General features: G+C 46.8%; 3 protein-coding genes across 3 annotated transcripts; 1 reads left to right on the top strand and 2 right to left on the bottom strand.

The window, feature by feature from the left end:
* Nucleotides 1-498: 498 nt before the first annotated feature.
* DFJ58DRAFT_739366 (uncharacterized protein) lies at nt 499-4,912 on the bottom strand (the record flags this gene model as incomplete). Its single annotated transcript, XM_041387037.1, has 10 exons — nt 499-1,045; nt 1,094-1,683; nt 1,741-1,895; nt 2,588-2,625; nt 2,688-2,860; nt 2,913-3,153; nt 3,207-3,219; nt 4,189-4,216; nt 4,261-4,589; nt 4,780-4,912. 10 exons carry the CDS (start codon nt 4,910-4,912, stop codon nt 499-501), a joined length of 2,247 nt encoding a protein of 748 aa, XP_041234743.1.
* Nucleotides 4,913-6,246: 1,334 nt separating this feature from the next.
* On the bottom strand, nt 6,247-7,105 carry DFJ58DRAFT_739364 (uncharacterized protein; the record flags this gene model as incomplete). Its single annotated transcript, XM_041387036.1, has 3 exons — nt 6,247-6,585; nt 6,640-6,875; nt 6,925-7,105. The coding sequence occupies 3 exons, from the start codon at nt 7,103-7,105 to the stop codon at nt 6,247-6,249; spliced, it is 756 nt and encodes a 251-aa protein (XP_041234742.1).
* Nucleotides 7,106-11,508: 4,403 nt separating this feature from the next.
* On the top strand, nt 11,509-12,776 carry DFJ58DRAFT_850160 (uncharacterized protein; the record flags this gene model as incomplete). Its single annotated transcript, XM_041393745.1, has 4 exons — nt 11,509-11,986; nt 12,063-12,171; nt 12,222-12,283; nt 12,409-12,776. 4 exons carry the CDS (start codon nt 11,509-11,511, stop codon nt 12,774-12,776), a joined length of 1,017 nt encoding a protein of 338 aa, XP_041234741.1.
* Nucleotides 12,777-14,050: the final 1,274 nt, after the last annotated feature.

Genomic DNA, 14,050 nt, shown 5'->3' with positions numbered 1-14,050 from the left:
CCTCGCTTTTATTCCTGCGCTGAGGTCTCCACGAACATGCTCTGGCCAGAGGGTAAAGGAAGAGTCACTGTTAGTACACTAGTCACCATGTAGCTGGACCAGTTACAACTTGAACTTTGCGCTACACGGCTGGTCGAGAGTTGAGACGTCCGAGTCCGAGTCGACCAGAACATAGAATAATTTTGGTGGATATACTCAATCCCAGGAGAGTGACGAGTCGATCATGATGGGTGAATCCGACTCGGATGCAATCGTCTGCCAGCCAAGTAAAGATACCTCAGCTGCAAATGTTCAGTGTGCCAAGTACTACTCTGAGTCGGACAAATCATTACTAACTTCCCGGAAGCGACTACCAAATTATTTGAATGACGCGGATAACTCAGGAGATGGTATGCCGCAATAATGAAATTTGAGGTCTAATATTTCATTATCTATCTCATGAAGACTTGAAACTCGGGAGGACCGCAAGGTACGAGCTAGTCCAAGTTAGAGGGAGCTTTAAAAAGAGACATCATCGTAATCGAACTGGTCACCATCCCCATCATACCCGTCACCATCATTGTCCTCCATAGCTCCCTCATCTAGTTCTCTGTCGCTAAGTACCTCTTCATATTCTTCATAACCGTCATCGTCGTCATCGTCACCATCGTCATCGTCATCGTCATCGTCATCGTCATCGTCATCGTCATCGTCATCGTCATCGTCATCGTCATCGTCATCGTCATCGTCATCGTCATCGTCATCGTCATCGTCATCGTCATCGTCATCGTCATCGTCATCGTCATCGTCATCGTCATCGTCATCGTCATCGTCATCGTCATCGTCATCGTCATCGTCATCGTCGATGTTGTTGTATTTGTGGCCTTCACCATTGTCGATGTCCTCACGGTCTGCATCGTCCTCGTTACCTTCAATTATATTGTTTGTAGAATTGGCCAGTACCACTGATGCAGAGCCCAGGCAAGCCCTGATGATCTTGCATAGCATTGGAGAATGTCCGACACCAAGGTCAGTATACTGCATGAACATATCACAATCGACGAATCTGGCTCAAAGTTGAGTGTTAATACATCGCTGGAAGATTTGCACCTACATCCCAACATAAAACTCCTCCCAGTCATCCAGCTGTCCTCCAGGGCGCGCCAGAGACTTTGCATGGCGCAGTGAGCTCACACCACGTCCTGCAGCGAATGCAGGGATCAGATGTGCCCCTTGAATCACCTGCCCAGGATCAAGGAACCCAAAAGCATCTCGGTCAGACTCCTCCACAAACCCGATCTTTGGAAGATGAGCATATTTAATGCCAGACCTATAGCCCTGTATGGCTGCTAGCCATCGCACCCAGAGCACCTCGAGATGCCGCTTCACTGGTTGAGCCCCATCGCTGAGCCATACCTCCATATGGTAAATGCCCAATACCCGGGCATACCAGTAGGGGTGCCTAGGGGTTGTCTCGCCCGAAAGCACCATAATGTCCCCGTGTGTTCTAGGGTTGATCATATCGTACTCGCGCCTTAAGTCGTAGGTCGTATAGTACACCTGCACAGTCTGGACGGAGTAGATTGTGTTATTTGGAATAATGACAGAGTTTTGTTCATCATCCGTGAATGTATGGTCACAACAGCTAAAATCTAGCTCCTGCAACCTATAGATGATGTGGTCCCTTAGTTTTGGGACAAAATTCTAAGTGTTACCATAAATAAATTATGCCGTGCCGCCAGAACAAGATATTACTCCTACCTTAAGGGCAGGATCACCATCATTTTCTCTGAGAAAAGCAAAAACATCGATTGGGTTGTTCTGAGTAGTCGCGATGTGGTGATGCTTTTCATAGGACGCCAATGGGGGGGGATTGGTTGACGGTTGGCTGCTAGAGGATTGTGTACCTCCAACTTCTGCCACACATTGTAGTACGTGGCACTGACGCTCATGTTTGGCCAGTTGCACCAGGGTATCTATCTTGCTGGTCAGTGGATAAAGGGCCTTCAGTGCTCAGTGAGCAAGTTCTCCCTGACACGATTTAACGTTAGCTACATAGCATGAATGTAGACAGTACTTACGATTTGGGTAGTGAAGGAATCTGTGGTCCCGAAGAGTTGGATGGTTCTCACGTAATCACCCATGGCGTGAAACTTGTAGGTAGCCAAGTTGAACCTCTTCGTCCTCGGCCCGTTGGACTCCAGAATGGTGCCGTTCATTTCAGAGCGTTGAGTAGCCCTTCACTGACGAGCAACTTTTTCTTTGGGTAATTCCAAAGTATTAAATGCCGCACAAGTATGGTCTCGAAATTTCTGCAATGTCCAAGACAGTTTTTTGAACGATTCCTACAGAAAATTTAATGTCGAGTCCGAGTGCATCCTAAGCTTGGCCAGTGCATGCCACTCTGCAAATCGATACAGCAGAGATTGCACAAGTGCATTATGTTCAGCGGGGAACAGCCCGTCAAAAACCGGGATGGCACACTGACAATGAAGGTCTATCAGCGGGTCAAATACTGACAATTAATAACCAAGAAAAACCTGTAAGATGTCTTCAAAATCACGCGCGGCTAACCTTTTCATCTCAGATGTGTTGTTCGAGAACTTACGAATAACACCGTTGCCGAAGGTCGGGACCTGTTGAAACCTACAGTAAGGTTGAGGGTCAGCAAATGTTGGCAGGTAACACCCCTTATGAGATCCCCGTACCTGCTGTCGAGGGATGCGACAAGCTCACTGCTGCGAGGAAGGGCGTGGAGGAGTCTAAGGAGGTGAGTGAACAGCACTTTCCAAGTGCCTAGTTCGCACTCATGCATGAAGTCAACTACGAGCATGCGGAATGAGTCGAAGCCAAGCGGTCCAAGCTTCTTGGCAAATTGATTCTGCGAGTAGAGTGCATGAGCTAATAATAAAGAAGGAAAGTATCTTACTTACCAGAGTAGGTATCCAAGAGCCCTCTCCAAGAATGTGTTCTACCTTGACACCGTCGACTGTATTTCCATTCGCGTAGATAAAACCACGAGCCTTGACTACCCTCGTCATCACATACTCACGAAGGTTGTCAACACGACTTCTCATGTCCCTCAAAAGCCCAAGAAAATTAAACAGGCTTTTCGGTGTCAGACAGTGAGGGCACAGACACAAGCCCATCTCTTTGATGGTCGCGATTAGAGCCCTGTAGATTTATGAGTGATTTAATCTTTTGATAAGGTGAATAGAGCAACACACTTTTCAGGATAATCTGTGGAATACGTGAAAATTCGGGGAAAGACCCTCCGCACCACTCCGTCGGCACGTTTCAGAACAATGCCATGGTGGTATGCGGACAGAAAGTCTTCATCCAACAAGATGTCCCAGTGTCATATACCATATTCCCGGGTACAGATCCGAAGATCCGGATCTCAGATCTGATCCAGATCCGATGGACATATCCGTCGTCCGGTCCACAGATCCGATCTAATCCTTGTTTCATGTCCTGTTCATATAACTCTAACTATCGTTCATCTCCATTCGGCATTTCTGTACACCGGTATACCGGTTATCCTTTACTTCCGTTATGCTTACTGATCAGCTACACTTACTGATCCGCTTTAGCTTAGACTTCATTCCCGGTTATGATTTGTTATCCATCCGACTTACCGATATGCTGTACACATACTTTGCTTATACTTCGTACATAGCCTCGCATCCTTGCTTATTGATCATTCTGTTAGTTATCCGTAGTATATAAACCCTTGTACATGTGCTGTAGTAGATCAGTTCGAATATCATCTTAGATTGCACTCATCCTGTCTGGACTCTAAGTCCCTCCGTTATCCGTCCGGACTTGAGTATGATACTCTTGTCTACTCCGAGGCTTAGGATTGATTCCTATAGTCTATATATCCATCTCTGTCTCCGGACAGTCCTCGCCCGTTAGTTTCTAGTTCGGATCCAATCCGGATTAGCCATTACTATATATGTTTCGATATCCAGAAGCCATAACGGATCCGTTACGAGACTTATCCATCTCAATATACACGATACTCTAAGACTCTGAAATAAGGGGCAAGACTCGGGAAAGGGGCACAGTGCACGAGCTGAGGCCAAAGCCCTTTGGATCTGATACTACTTGAGTATGGTCTTAACACCCAGCAAGAATGAAATAACTCCCTGCGACAGTGGGCATGAAGGGACGCTATGCCCGTCTTCGACATGCGAGACAGGTTACTCAAAACGTCTTTGACACTGTCAGGAAGCTGATATTGTCAATAGGAGTAGACAAGTATTAAGGAGAACTTACCGAAGGTAAAAACCCTACCAGGTGACATGCCCCTGACTTGGGTGATGACCGTGCGTATTTCGTCAAGTTTCCAAAATACATATACAACAGCCAGGCCTTGGCAGTCCCGAAGTTTGCTAGATGTGTAGCGTCGGAGAAGAACATCAGACCAGCGATGACACATTCCAGTGAACATCCAGGTTCCTTTGTCAGCCTCTGAATCTCATCCTGAGCTTCTAGCCAGGTATCCGAAGTGTAGAGCTCATCGTAAATACGCTCTTCATGACCGTCTAGAGGGTCCTTCCATAACCGTTTGAAAGGTAAAAGATGGTACGCCCCAGCTTGCACGTCTGCAAATGCCGCACATATGACTTAAACGAGAGGTCGATAATGAAATCCATGGATAGTATAGGGCTGAGGGCCATCCTCCCTTGCCTTTGTGGGAATATTGATGGTGACGCCAGTCTGAACCCAGTCATCTGGGAAAGTAACCCTTTTGCCGCTCTCATCCATATCCAGTTCTCACAAGTTTCGCCTCACCTGAGAAATTCTCAAAATCCTTGCAGTCGAAATCGTCCGCCAGAATGACATCTTTCACTAGGTGCGAGACTTTAGTTTCCGATAATAGATTACCACCAGAGTGCATCCAAGACATAAGCCGATAGATAGACATGTTGGCAAAGGGGTAATGCGGCGCGAAGACCTTTGGTGGAGAATCAACCCCTTGGGTACTACTGCTAGTAGCTATCGGAGACGTTCTTGCAAGTAGCGATGATTGAATCAGCTGATCTGGTTCAAAGGAAGGATGGCGTGGATAGAGCCGACAGAGACCAAACGAGTTGAAGGTGGTTTTGAGGGTGTCTCTTAGGGTTAGAAGAACGTGTCGTATTCTAGATCAGGCAGGTAGTGAGGCCGTTTGTAATGCACTATCTGAATGATTGAGATCATCTGGTGAAGGCTCGATATCATCGAGAGATCTCGGAATTCGTCCCATTAGGAGTGTGCCGTGCTCCTCTGAAATGTTAAGAATAATCGGTAAACATCCAGAGTGGCCGCCCAAGGGGACACGAACCTGAATCATAGCAGTCAGTGCCAGAACCACTCCCCATCTCAACATCGACTTGATCAATTTGAGGCATCTCCGAGTCTGAGCCAAGGGTGTGATGCGAGTCTACAAGACTGGACGCACTACATAAACCGCGAGCCATAGAAATTGACCTAAGGAGTGCGCAAGGGGCAATTGGTTTCAGAATTGGGACGGTCCCTCATTGCATGTCTGACGACTGAGATTCTGAGCCCCTGCAAAAGTTGAGAACTTTAGTACTAGAGATTTAGCAAGGAGTCACTCACCGCAACTGACTGGGAGGTGCTTGCTTTGGAGAGTTTTATGAATGCCTCCTTGGCGCAATCTTGTCTCTTCTGACTCGCCAGACTGCTGGCTCTCTTGAAAAAACAACAGGACGTGCGATGCCTACTGAGTCCTCAATTGTCCGTGGTCCTCTGCCAGGAGCAGCCTGGTGCATTGCAAGACACCATCAGAACTTGAAGAAAGAAGAATACACTAATCCAAAGCGTTTGAGGAAAGTGCATGGCACTCTGTAGAGGACACCTTTCAAGTTGTAACCAGTAGCATGGATGTATTTTTGATGAATCAATCTACGCCTAGGTGGGAGGCTTCATGTTCAGGGCAAGCGGAGTCATGCTCGGGGGTAGATTGGGAGTATTAGCCAAAGCCTGATCAAAGGCTGGTCAAAGGTGACTGACGGGCAAGACTAGTTATTGCAAAATCGAGCTTCCTGTGCTACATGATTTAATGATACTACTGGTATCAAAGGGTGAGTTTGGAATTGTAACGGTACAACAGGCAGTGCAAAAGAAATAATTGATATATGCTTCATGCGCGGTAATCTACACTCTGGACAACCTCTGGAAGTATGTAAGTGACCAGAAATAATATCTAAAGTAGCACATACCAGTTATCCGTAGGGCGCACCTCTTTTGCACTATTTAGGATGAAGAGTACAGCATCGGTTCGATGGACAGAAGTCTTGCTGTTGTGTGGACTTCGGCAGAACAATTCGCGACGGGATGATGGGTCAATGCCATCCGTTGACCTAAGATTTCTAGTAGAAATCGCACTTCTTGCTCTGCATTCACGTAGTCCTTTTTTAAATCTTCATGCATGGAGCGGGCAAGAGCTTCCCACCTTGCGCATTCTGAGACTTCCCAACATGCGGCGTGATAGAGCATGCGGTGGCGTTCACGAACGGCTTCCAGGTAGTGGATAACGCATTGGAAAGAAGTTGGGCTAAGCTGTTGCAAAGTATTCATATATGCAGCCTTAGCCTAAATGTGGCGCATATCATCAGAAATAGTAGACGTGTTCGAAACAATTCCTACCCTCTCACTGATGGTTTCCGATCTATCATTGGAATCAACAGACCTGCCTGACAATCGTTCAAAAAGATATTGGTCTTCAAAGGATGTGCTCCTGCGATGAGGAGGATCGCCACATTCGCTCTCAGGACAATGAAGAGTCTGCAGCCCAGCTCCATTGTTAGTGACAAAGGATGAACCCTTGGAATTAGGTGTCAGAGGAAATATATCATCATCTGCATCTGATGTGGTGCCAGCTGCTGTTGTTTTCATGAGCCTATCTGCCAGCAAAAAATGAGTCATTCATACCTGACCCTGTTGTAGAAACTAACGGAGAGCCCGAAGGAGAATTTGAATGATAGCTGGGAGTGCTGGGAGTGCTGGGAGTGCTAGCAGCAGAAAGATAGCAAGGGCGCTGAAGAGGTGTAGAGGGGTATATACATGGGCCTTCAGCTTGATTGCTGGAAGATGGTGCCAGGTTGAAGCTCATAATTTTTCAACTGATGGGGTCTCAGGTTGGAGGTGCTACAATTGGCGTGTGTAAGGGTTTGGTAAATAGGCCCATCGGAGTTTGAATGTTCCGGAGCTCGTGGCGATTAACTTCTCTTATCACTTTTGACGGGACAAGTCAAATATGGAAACTCAATAAATATCCAAAATGGGAATTGGTTTTTAGCACATACCAAGATAGGGAACTGCGTTTGAACCTTACTCAGGCTTCAGGTCCAGGAATAGGGTAGCCAGAATTAAAATGAGCGATACGCCTACTTGAGTATGTGTGTATGATGTCGGAGTCTCTGCCCTAATGTAGCACGTCACCAGTCACACAACTGATATAAAAGCTCACCCCTGAGGTCTGAACATTTGAATCAACTCCCCAAGTGATGCTATGCTTGACTATGCCCATGTTGATGTACTAAGTGTTCATTTGAATGGCATTTGTCGCAACATTCGAACGAGTGTCTTTGTTGCAGAAGAAGAAGTCCAAGTCAGAAAGTCAGGAAGCCGCCACAATAAGGATGATAGTAGGTGTCTGCAGCCGGTGTTTCAACTGTACTGATGAAAATCAGAAGGGGGGCACTCAGGCTGTGGCTTGTCCCAACTTCGGTTGTAAAGTCGTAGTATCTTGCACTGCTAGCAGTAGTACTCGTCAGACTCGCAAGAGGAAGATTGGAGGTGTCGACACCATTGACAAGGAGAACGTACTATTTCCGAATGGCCCAGGCACCCCAGCTATCAAGTGCATCTGCCGGGAGAAAACCAGTACCGAGTGGCAGACAGTCCTTGATGTGATTGCATATGGTGAAGAACAACGAAAACGGCGGGATCAATATATGGGAGTGACTATAGCCCAGAAAAAGTAGTTGGGAGAAATTTTACTTACAGTGACGGTGTGTAGCTTTTGGATTATGCTCGGTGTCTGGTAAAAATATTTGTGCGGCAGACTTGACTTTGTACTTCAGTACACACGGTGCTCTCGCGCTGCCTTGGCTCCAAGTCCAAGCGAATTGAACAAAGTATCATTTGCATTGTTCAGGTGCACAACCATGATTGTACTGGTGACCAGTGTAGATGTCCATGAGCTATGAAAGACGGTGAGCTGCGAATCATAAGAGAAGAAAAGCCTGAGTTGACGCAGCGAATAGTAGTACATATGATTGAACTTGAAAATACCTGGGAAAGACAACAACAACAAAAACGAAACGCTGACCAGAAAAGAAAGGCAGACTCAGGCTCGGATTCAGGGACGAAACACTCTCCGGATCGATGTGTACAGTATATGCCATTTGACGCACCGATAGCGATGCTGAACTTTTGCTCAAGGTTGACACTTGATGATCGGTTTAAACGGTCCTGCCAGCAGTGAGTGTGGCCGCTTGCCTCCAAGTCCGGTCAACAGCTGATAGAGTCCGCAGTCAGAGACCAAACTGTCCGAGTCAGGTCGAAGTTCAAGTTGAAATTCATTGGATGTCCCAGGCCAGATCTGTAGTCACAGTAAGCCTAGCTAGTACTATCACACTGACTCGACTCACTCACCATCATGACTCGGATATTCTGGTTACTCCTTCATTGGTACTCAGGCTGGTGACTGCATCGCTCAACAATGATGTGCGCCTGTCGCGGTGGAGCACGGAACTCCAACATTTCCAGGAGGATTCAACCTTCAACGTTTGAGGGTGACATACAGATATAGGAGACTTGGAGGAGAAAGATGACTAATACAACTACCATTTTTACAAGCATTCATTTCCTCACATCTCCGAGTCGCGTCGGTGGCACAGGTCTCAGACATGTATCGTATCAAGATCTATATCCACCTCGTTCTGGATCAAAGGTATGTACTTCCTTTTGGTACAAGCTATCTTGTTTGACAAATCAGTGCACAGGTTGGCGGCCGAGCCAGGGCTGAGTAGTTGCCGCATTCTGCACGACCGTGACAACGTTGCAGCGTCATAAACAGTCTCGTCGCATCAAGTCGAAGTTCTGACTTCAATCAATGGGATTTTGTCGAACGAGTTGCCCCTAGTGTTTGTAGTCACTTTGCATGTTAATTCTCCCAATTTGATCCATACAGGCTTGCCAGAATCTTCTTCAGCAGGAGCATTTAACGTTCGTGGTGGGGCCAATACTGACAGGTCATCCGTAATCTTCTATCCGAGTCCATGGTCATTTTTATATGTTTTTAAAAGCTATCTTCTGAGGTACTGTATAAGTAGTCAAGCTTTACAGTTGAAGTTTCGGCGCTGACTCAAATGTTCAGTGTGTTGAGAGGAAGATGCTAGGTGCGAAGCCCATCAGTCTCTCGGACTGTCGGCATATGGACTACCGCATATCTTTTTGCCTGTGTTTAGGTAGATTGTGGTCTATTCATATGTGCGCTTCCAAGGCATGTTTTTTGACTAATTGATCTGTCTGTGCTAGTCTTTTAGACACATGCACCTCGCCATATCTCTGACTCAGATGCTATGACTTATTCACAAGATATGTCGCCGACCTCGAGATTACACCGATCTCCATGGACTCCATGCTCTCTCAGACGACTGCCGCAGATTCTGATTGCAGTGGCAAGAGCCTGATGACGGATACTACCGAGTTAGGTCACCCAACACCCACTAGTATACATGCCATCACCCGTACTACCACTGTCGCTATTTCGGAGAAATAAGCAACCAGGCAACCCTTTTCATATGGCCGACTCCACACTTCCCTGAGCCTATACTGGTTGTGCAGGTTATGTTTCTCCGAAGCAGAGTAATACGAGCTGTGCTAGCCTGCATATGCATCTGCCTACCCATTGCGTGATCAGTTGGACCCATTCCAGTCGCTGTAACTGGCGCACAACCCCTTGATATCACCCAGGATGATTTCATGATCGCGATCCTAGCGAAAATCGGATCCACCTCGTCCTGAATCAAAGGTATGTACTTCCTTTTTGTTACAGGCTGCCGTTGCTGTTCGACAAATTAGTGCCCAGCGGTTGGCGGTCATATTCCTCAAGTTCCCAATACTACCGTCTGTGTAATAATTTCTCCACGAACTCATTATTTCATGTTGGCTGTTGGCTGTTTCCCTTGTATCTGCTCATGCTGGTTCTCGCTCAGATATCCATCGCTGAAGTTGCTATCGCCCCAACTTGAACTTGAAGGAACCGTGACGCGCTGATGGTTGATGTTTAGATCCATTTGTATCGTGGCTTACCTGCTATCACAGGAGTTTGTAAACTTGGCCTAAGCTTGGCCTGGGCCACGGCCAACCAGGAGTATGCGAAAACAGTGTTCGCTGGCAACTTGGCAAGCGGCTTCCAGCTGGGGGCGACTTGGAGGGCCTTGTTAAGTTATCTGCTGATTTACGTGTGTTACCTTCTTTCTTTCCGCTCCTCTCTGACAGTGCACAATTTAATGTGCATTGTAGCCAAATCGTGCACATCGTAGATTTGGATGGAGATAACCTCATAGATCGGAGTCTCCGAGTCATGCCCTCAGGTGTTTTCAATCCTTGAAGCTCGTTAAAGAAAAGTATTCTACTCTAGTTTTCTGTTTGGCATATATATTCAATCTATGCATAGTGGACCTGCATGACCGTGACATGACTCAGATGACTCGCCGTATCCTTCCAATTTCAAGCTTCTATTTGATCCTTGAGGCTCACTGATAATCATAATTGATGAGCTTCTCTGAATATTATTCAGTCCGATGTGTTTCGCTATGGAACTTGTTGATCAAAATGAGATACAACGCATTTTATTACAACTCCTTGGTGCTGAGCTACGTGAAAATGACCCCAAATTCCAGGAACTTCTACCTCGATTTGTTACGCTGGCAACCCTATGCCCAACGGTAATTTGAAGGTGTCGCCCCAAACTTTCCAGCCTGCAGTGCAAGGTGAATTGAATAGATCATTAAATTGTGCCGATGTTGAAAGCCTAATTAGGCATCTCTGTTATAGCGCCCATGCCTCATTGTTGGGCTGTGCGGTTCTAATTAGTCAACACGTTCATCGAAACCTTTGCTTGTCAGACCAGACTGAATCTGAATGTTTTGAAGCGCAGATAGCCGCAATATAACTTATAGGATGCTGCTGCTGTTCATGATAGGCTAGACTTCCCTGGACTCCAATGTACTCGTATGGCGGGCAGCCTGTCGATGCCCCGTTTGATGACAGTGGCCCGAGTCATCAGGCGAGTCATTCCAGCCATCCCCTGGCCGCCTGGCTCTGATTTGGACTACCAGCCGCAGCCACACAATAATCTAGACTCGTATTACTTCATAAATGCGCAAGCGGGCCAGAGTCATGACCCTTTCCTCACCCCGAGCCAGACTCGGAGCTCTGGCAACCAGACACCAGCGGCATTATTTCCCAACGCACCATTTTCAAACCCAAACTTTCCCGATTATGCCTCCCAGTCTGCAGACTCTTTTCCAGATCCCCACTTCATTGATTTACACACAAACCTTCCCGATCAGTTACAATCTCGACACTATGGCTGGCGCTGACGAAGATCCATCAATGTTATTCGTCGATGACCCGTTTCAGTTCACCCTCGATCTGCACGCAGGGTATCACCCGATGTATAATCCTTCTGCTATCCCTTACCAGGATTCTGTGCCATCGCACCCATCTCCTCAGTACTTTCCTTCATTCCCTCCGCCCATCGTGTCTATTGATGGAATATCCACTTTGGCGCCAGGCTCAGAGGATATTCCACCTCTTGGAGAGCTGCCAGGTCTCGATGAGCCACTACCTCTCGGAGATTCGTTCCAAGTCAGGGAGCCTTCACCTCCTCCAGTGTCCATCCAGATCATGCAGTCGCCAACCGCCGGAAAAGCCGTTGGAAATCAAGTTTTGGTCATACCCACTGCGCACAAACAAAGTTGAGGTGTTTAACTAGCACTCAGGTGGGTGATTATCATATTATCTATAAACCGTTAATCACTAACGAATTTCAGGGTGTGTCGGATGCTACTCCGTCCGCGGTACCCTTGTGCCGATCTCGTATAGCGCCTTTACGATACAACAACAAGATCCGAATCCATCGAAGAATCTTCGAAGGCGCACGTGCGAGGCTGATTCAATCCACGCTCAGTTCATGCCCATTTTTGACTGAGCAAGAGAGAAAGACCTGCGGCTCAGGAAGCATTGACTTCGGTAGCAAATGCATATGATGATGGTAAGTTGCAGTACCTACGTTGATTTTGAAAAGTATCTGAAACTTCCACAAGAGTACGGGAGTCAATGGAGTGCAGAAAATGTCACCTGAGTTCTACAAATCGTTCATGGTGCCACTGTCCGCAGATTTCATGTCGACCTGCAAGAGAGTCGCCCATGCTGTGGCTCCAATCGGGTACGGTCTTCGCCCCTCAATCTGGTCGGAGGATTCCAAACAACAATATCAGATTGATAAGGTGAAGGACCTCGTCGACGATCCTTTATTCCCGCTCAAGTTCATATTCGGGAATGACTTGGGTGTTCATGGAGTCGGCAAGCTGTATGCATTCGAGAACCTCGTCGTATCAACCGTCGCTGTAGACGTCATTTTAAAACTTGGCTACGCCCCTTACATTAGTACAGAACTTGACAATTCAGTGTTTTTTACAGCTGCAGCAGCCTGTGGAGTGTACTCTACAGGAGCTAGCAAGCGGGCAGTTGGGAGTGTCCATTGATTTTGGGGTACTTTTTAAACCTACGTACACATCACTAATGACGTATATTCGAGACCACATCACAACCAACCCAGAGCTCTCGGCGTGGTGGACAGAGTACAAGCATCGCATTCAGTGCTAGATTGGTAGCTATAGCTGCATTCCGTGCTTGATTTTCATATATTCGATTTATCATCAGTTACTATGGCTTATGACACGTACTAGTAGTATACATGCAATCTGATCGTCGTGAGCCTTGTCAGCGCAATATGTCACTCGCGTCCGAGGTGACTTACGAGCTCTTACATAAACAAAGACGTTGTTTGGCAAGACCTTTAGAAACAAACAAATGGAAATATCAAGGTGACTTGTCAGTATGTTCATGCTGCTCAGTACTCAGTGCTCACTGATTTTTTCTGCACTTCACACATCAAGCACGTATCCACGGGTATGTATGAGCGCCTCAATCGTAGATGTAAAAGCTAACTTGAATGTTTGGTGACTGCAAAATTATGTCGTGCTAACTTCCCACGGTCACTAGCCTTACCAGAACAACATCGTCGTCTCCATGGCTGCGCATTGTTCTACATACGTATCTTCACCTCAATTTCCTTCATGATGTGCTAATTTCTGACACGAAACGCATCAGATTCATCGAGTCCCTTTGTATGCACTCCCAATATGAACCCTCCCAAGTTCAATCGTGTCGAAGACATCGCGGATTCCACATTTTTAAATGAAGCAAGTGTCGTGCATAATCTCCATCTAAGGTATGGATTCGGAGCTATCTATGTGAGCCCTCTTCCATCAATGATTTCTTACGCACATTCATGATCATCCTACTTATTACTGAGTAGATATACTCTGGCTTATTCTTGGTCGCTATAGACCCTTACTGGAACCTGCCGCTTCATACAGACGCAATATATCTGTATCGCAGTAAATGATGGGATGAGAACCCTCCTCATATCTTCGCGGTTACCGAGCGCGCATGGGTCAATAGGGGGAGGAGCGCAAAAATCAGAGCATTCCTATAATGTCGGCTATCCCTACATTTCAGTGAATCATGCAACTAATTTGCCATCCACAGGGAAGATCTAGTTCAGTCTAGTTCAGGAAAGTCCAATGTACTTGTATGGCAGGCAGCCTGTTGACGCCCTGTTTGATGACAATGGCCCGAGTTATCAGGTGAGTCATTCCAGCTATCCCCTGGCTGCCGGCCTGATTTGGACCACCAACAGCCACACCATAATTTAAACACATCAATCTAAACATCCTCGATTCGCAACTGGATC

The sequence above is a fragment of the Suillus subalutaceus genome (assembly GCF_016647625.1).
Source record: "Suillus subalutaceus strain FC151 chromosome Unknown DFJ58scaffold_677, whole genome shotgun sequence".
NCBI lineage: Eukaryota > Fungi > Basidiomycota > Agaricomycetes > Boletales > Suillaceae > Suillus > Suillus subalutaceus.
Note: the sequence above shows the minus strand (reverse complement) of the source record. Positions and strands in the feature narration are given on the sequence as shown.